At 25.6% G+C, this 6,112-nt stretch overlaps 1 protein-coding gene across 1 annotated transcript; it reads right to left on the bottom strand.

Moving 5' to 3' along the window:
• Positions 1–3,661: 3,661 nt before the first annotated feature.
• Positions 3,662–5,860, bottom strand: LOC100572096. Its single transcript, XM_003244992.3, has 2 exons — positions 5,684–5,860; positions 3,662–4,016 (listed from the first exon to the last, which is right to left on the bottom strand). Exons 1-2 carry the CDS (start codon positions 5,741–5,743, stop codon positions 3,693–3,695), a joined length of 384 nt encoding a protein of 127 aa, XP_003245040.1. The 5' UTR covers positions 5,744–5,860; the 3' UTR covers positions 3,662–3,692.
• Between the last annotated feature and the right edge of the window lie 252 nt (positions 5,861–6,112).

The following is a 6,112-nucleotide window of genomic DNA, read 5'->3' as shown; positions in this document are numbered from 1 at the left end:
TAATTTTTTATCGTTTCTATGGTGATAAATAACAAATCGTTAGAAATTAAAATCTCATTTTTAGCGTTTTTTCGTAATTTTCCGGTGGTCTTTCCAGTGGCATTAAATAACTATTGAGAAAATCGAAAAATGACTTCTCTAATAAAGTACCATCTTGATCTAATTTGCTAAAAGATAAGGTACTATATGTTGAAATCGAAACACTCCTTCTGGAAGAAATTTTATATACAGGATATAAAAATAAAAAAAAAAAATAAACACCATTGTAAAAACAATAGCTACCTCGCTCCGCTCAAAATCTAAAATTTAAAAAAAGAACTTAAAGTAATTTAGGGGTTATTATTATTTAAAAAGTTCAATGCACTTTATTTACTAACAATTTGTATAAGTTCCATAAAATATTGAATAAACTATTTATAAAATTGTTCAATGACCAATTTATCGAGGGTAATATGAACTTAAAAAAAATTGTTATAATATTTTGTGTTTTCTAAATTAGCCAATACGAAACTAAAATTATCAATACATTCGCCTGATCGATTTATCAGGGTAATAACGATTGTGAATTCACTCAATAACAATTAATGATCATGATCTTGATTCACTATCAACTATCAAACCCAACTAAGTAATAAAAATTGAAATTCGCTAGATTATTTTCAAACCTTCGTTAGGTTGTATCAGGGATGGTAAATAGGATTTGTTCAACATGCCAATTTATAACACAATTCGAAAAAAAATTTCAGTCGAGACACTAATTATTTTTGTTAACACAAAGAATTTATACAAAATAGAAATAAAAAAGGTGGGAAAGTGGATATCGCTCTGCTGCATAGTAGGTTACAAGTGGGTCCCTGTATATTGGATGGTATTAATTTTGAATTCAATGATATAATATCATTGTATAATAAAAACAATTCTGAGCAGAGTCGGTATGTTAGTCTAGGTATAAGACATATTATATACTTATCTATAGTATTAAAAAAAAATTGACCTATAATAGCTGTACCTATAATAAATTCCAAATTAATCATATCACAATATCCATTAGGTACTTATAACGCGTTATACATCAACAACAAACCGTGATACTATCATAGATATATAATATTATACTTTAGAAGTTTCAAGTACCCACGAATAATATTATACAATCACAACAAAATAACTAAAATAGTTATTCTAGGTTTTTTAATATGTAATTTCGTCAAAATTTGAACTTAAAGTGTGTATAAAAATAAACTGTGCGTATTTATTTTTTAGATTTTTTAGTAACAGAATTAACTACTTACGTGGAATTTTGTTTTGAATTTGCAATCCTTAGATATAAAAGTTGAACATTTTATACATTTTTAACTACAAAATAATTATTCAATTTTAAATTTGATAAATGCTGTCAAAATTTGAACTTCAAATGCTTATAAAAAAAAATTGTGCCTATGTATTTTTAATGTTTTTCAACTGCTATTGTAACAATATATCAGGAGCCTTGCATTAAATTTTCACGCTTTTTTACCAAACAAACGACATTTTATTGATATTTATAAAAAAAAAACTAAAAAAATTGAAAACTGAGAATGACCGTAAATAGCTCAAAAAGAGTCAAAATATTTTCAAAATTGTATGGTGTATAGAAAATGAAAATATTAACATTCATTGAAATTTTCAAATATCTACAGTCATTCGTTTTTTGATTTCAACAAAATAAGAAAATCGTGTCGTGAGAAATCGGTCGGATATCAAATTTTGTAAAAAATATGAATTTTCAAACGCTCATAAAAATTGAATTATATTTTCTTGTGGACATTTTTTTTTTTTGATAAAGGTAGACAATATTATGAGGAATCTTGTATTACATTTTTAAATCTTAGATTCAAAAAGAAAAATTTTCACGAATTCTAATTTTCATGATTTTTACTATTTTTGAACTTTAAATGCTAAAAAAAAAAAACTGTGACTAAGGATTTTTAATATTTTTCAAATGTTTTTGAAACAATATAGTAGGAGCCTTGTATTGTACCAGTGAACATTTCATGTATCTACGGTAATTTGTTTTAAGGTTACACCAAAAACCCAAATCAAATTTCCCGAAAACCCAATTCACCAATGATATTCACTTTCCCATCGAACAAGATACTGAAGTTGAAAATCGAAGCATTATTTCGACTACTTATCGAGTACACAGACACAAAAATAAAAATAATAAAAAAAAATAAAATAAAACACATCATTATAAAATCAATACATTCATCGTTCCAATCAGAATCTAAAATTAATGATAATAATGCAGAAAAAAAATATAAAAACATTTTTTATATCTAGTTGATTTTATTAGTTTGTTTCGCTGTTTAATTTAAATTCAATTTTAAATTGTTAAAATATTGGGATTTAAATAAATTTTTAATTAAAATTTAATTAATTTCAAATAATACATATTTAAGTAAATAAAAATATAACGGTTCAATTGTACATAATATTAAATAAATAAAATCACACTGAAAATTTAATAATTACAGACTCTTAAAAAACATGACGTGATTCAAATATCTGAACAGGTTAGGTTAGTTTAATTAATTGTTTGCATAACTGAAGGTAAATACAATAAAGTATAATATTGTGCAATATGAAGAATTTTTTAACATTATAAACGAGGTGCATTTATCGATTGGTCATGGTGGTAGAAATATAATGGAGTATGAAATTAATATAAATGTTGAGGCTTTTCTTCCTTCTTCCCATATTTATTAATTAAATAAACATCAAAGTAATACTTGGCTTAATATTTATTCAAAAAGTAATAACAACATAAATCATAAAGAAACTGTAACGTATAGGTACGCGACAAAACTTCGTTAGTTAAGAATATACTTAACTTTATCATGACGAAAGTAGATATATAAGCGATAACCCAAGGTTTTCCACGTAATTTACTTGTTGTCATTAGTTTTTTGTGAAGATGACATGTATAAATTATGTAAGCCAATTTCAATTTGATAATATTTATTTAATTATGAATAAGTACCGGAATGTTTGAACCCGGTATAGAATATGGCGTGTTGAAATATAAATATACAAGAGCACCGATTTCTCCATGTAGAGAAAAATTTAAAGAACTAGATGAATCCATGAAAACAATTAAGGATTGGGAAATAACTTTACGTGAAGCCACAGGACAAGGAATAGCTAATCATCGAGGTTTCAATCGATGTAACTGCAAAACTGGTTGTGGCACTAAACAATTTGCTTTCAATGTGGTTTAAAACTAATCACCCATCAACAATAAATAATTTTTAAATAGTATCTATACCTACTAAAACAGTAAAACAATCAATATTATTTTAGATTTATCATAATTTACCATTAGTTTTGGTCTAACTAACGAAGCTTCGTCGCGTGCCTATACACTTATACATTCACACTGACATAAATGTATTGAACATCAATCTCCAACTAAACTGGGAATAACCGGGGAATGTCTACATTTACAATATTTACCACGTTTACATCAACCACCTTAACATAATATAATATAATAAATCAGAAAAATGAACGTGACAATATATTATACAATTTAACAAAATATAAGATAAATAATCGGATACAATATTAAAAAGGTGATAAGGTAAATAAGTAGGTAATAAAGAATATAATATATTTCATAGTTTATTTATTTTATGATTTATCCATTTTGATTATAATAATAATTGGGGTCCATAGGCAGGTTTATACAACCTTTTTTTTATAAAATTCGGAAGTTTGTTCCAACTGTCCATCTTGATATTGGTATTTAATCCTCCCAGTGTACGACATCTCATTTGATTAATTCCCCAATGAAAACATTTTATACCATATCGGATGTGTTTCTGTAACCACTTCATGAATCTTTTCAAGTTTGACGGAAGACGTCTCATGACATTCGCAAAGCGTTTTCCTTTAATAAAAAATCTTGAATCTCGAACTCGTTTTGTTGTTCGAATTATAAATCCTTTTTTTGAGCTATTTGCTTTATTTTCAACCTTGAAAATTGTTCATTGCATATTAGCGAATTTCATAAATTATTATTAATAATAATTGTAAAATAGTATAATTGTTCGTCGGACACTAAAACATTGTCGATATAATTTTATAGACATCGTTTATTTGTAAAAGATAGTAATTCAAACAAATATAAATCTAATAAGGGGGTTTTTAAAGTTAATACTTAGGTATATTTTAATTCAGATATTAAGTTTGTTAAATATTAATTGTGTTCATCAACCCGATATCGTCATTATTCATACAAATATATTAAAAAAGTAATTTGGAAAAAATGTTCTTAACTTTGATTATAAGAATACAAAAGTGGAAGTCACTCTGCTGTACAATCGGTAATAATTGGGTCACTGTAATGGATGGTGTTAAATCTAGATAAATCTATCCATTTAAATTCTGTTATTTTTTTTAGAATTAAACTAAAAAATGGACATACTTAAACTGCACCCAAACGACCTTTTTTTGTAAACTGCGCCCGAATTATTATCTATGTCAAAATTAAATAATGCAATGTGCGCCCGAATTGTTATCTATAATATCACAAAAATTATTTTTGTCCAAAAAAACAAAAATCAAAATACCAACATGGCAACACGTTATCATTTATCAAATTACTTTTTCAGTAATACGACAATTGATAGTTATCATTTTATCCGGCACAGGTCTACTAGTACCTATCGTACAACTCATTCAAATATTTTTATGTATATAGAAAAGTTAAAATAAATTAAAATAGAAACATATATAAAATTAAATAGTATAATTAATCAACCCTTTAAATATCAAAATATTCTAATACAAAAAAAAACGTGAAAAATTACAAAGTTTAATTAATAAATGTAATAGTGGTGAATTGTCAACATGTTGTTATTTGTCCTAATATTGTACTTTTTAAAATTATTAATTTTTCATATTATATAGTTGTAACGAATTAAGCATAAAGTACTAAGTATTAAGTATTGTAGATTTTTAAGATATGTAATTTTGTAATTTTGTTTAATATTTCAAAAATATATTCACCTACCTATTGATTTTTAAAATTTTACCCGGCTGCAGTTTACATATCACTTGATAAGAACTTGAGCTCAGTTTACAAGTGTGATTTTATGTTTACCCCTACGTTGGGCGTTGTTTACAATCGCCGTAAAAAACAAAATCTATTTTTTTTTTATCTAGTTTTGCGTATTAGTTTTTCCATACTTTTTTGTTTATTTTTCTAGACGTTTTTGAAAACTATTGGACATTTTTATCCCTCTCCCCCAAAGTACCAACTAGACTAACTTTCCTACCAGAATAAAATGATGTTGAAGAAAATTGAACTATTTATACTGTCCTAGAAAGTGATGACAGATACAAAAAAAATTAAAGAAAAAAACATTCATCATTGGAAAATCAATACATTCATCATTCCGTTCAAAATCCGAAATTTAAATCCGTGGAAAATGTAATGAACAATATCTACTAGTGTGTAACAATAATGTTTAGATATAAAATAGGTATGGCAAGTATCTATTTAACATTAAAACGTGATTATTGAATATATAATAATTTACAAAACAATATTACGTAATATATTATAATTCTCTTAATTAATATTTTGTGACCACCGGCAAATTTTAAATATAAAACTAACTATTTCACGAAAACTTACTTGACACACATCTAATGATAATATCATTATCGTTACCAAACAAATCCACGTGACAATCATTTTAGGTTTACTTATGAGTTATTAGCTACACTTAGTTATCAACATTAAAAAAATATCAATGAGATGTAAATAGTTTAGTAACGTACTAACGTACCTACCTTCTATTTTAGTATTTTAATATCAGGTTATTTTAATTTATGTTATATTATTTTATACAATACAGTATTTAGTTATTTTATTTAGGTAATTAGGTACATATTATACGTGCAAGTGTGAAACATTTGAGTTTGATAAATGGGTACCATTATAAAACATTATAACAATAGTTTATCCATACATAGGTATCAATCATTAGAACTAGGTAGCATAACTACCTATTTGAAGCATTTTAAGGGTTACGTCATAATGATCATTATAATATGAACTGTA

This window comes from Acyrthosiphon pisum, chromosome A1 (genome assembly GCF_005508785.2).
Source record: "Acyrthosiphon pisum isolate AL4f chromosome A1, pea_aphid_22Mar2018_4r6ur, whole genome shotgun sequence".
In the NCBI taxonomy this organism is placed as follows: domain Eukaryota; kingdom Metazoa; phylum Arthropoda; class Insecta; order Hemiptera; family Aphididae; genus Acyrthosiphon; species Acyrthosiphon pisum.
Note: the sequence above shows the minus strand (reverse complement) of the source record. Positions and strands in the feature narration are given on the sequence as shown.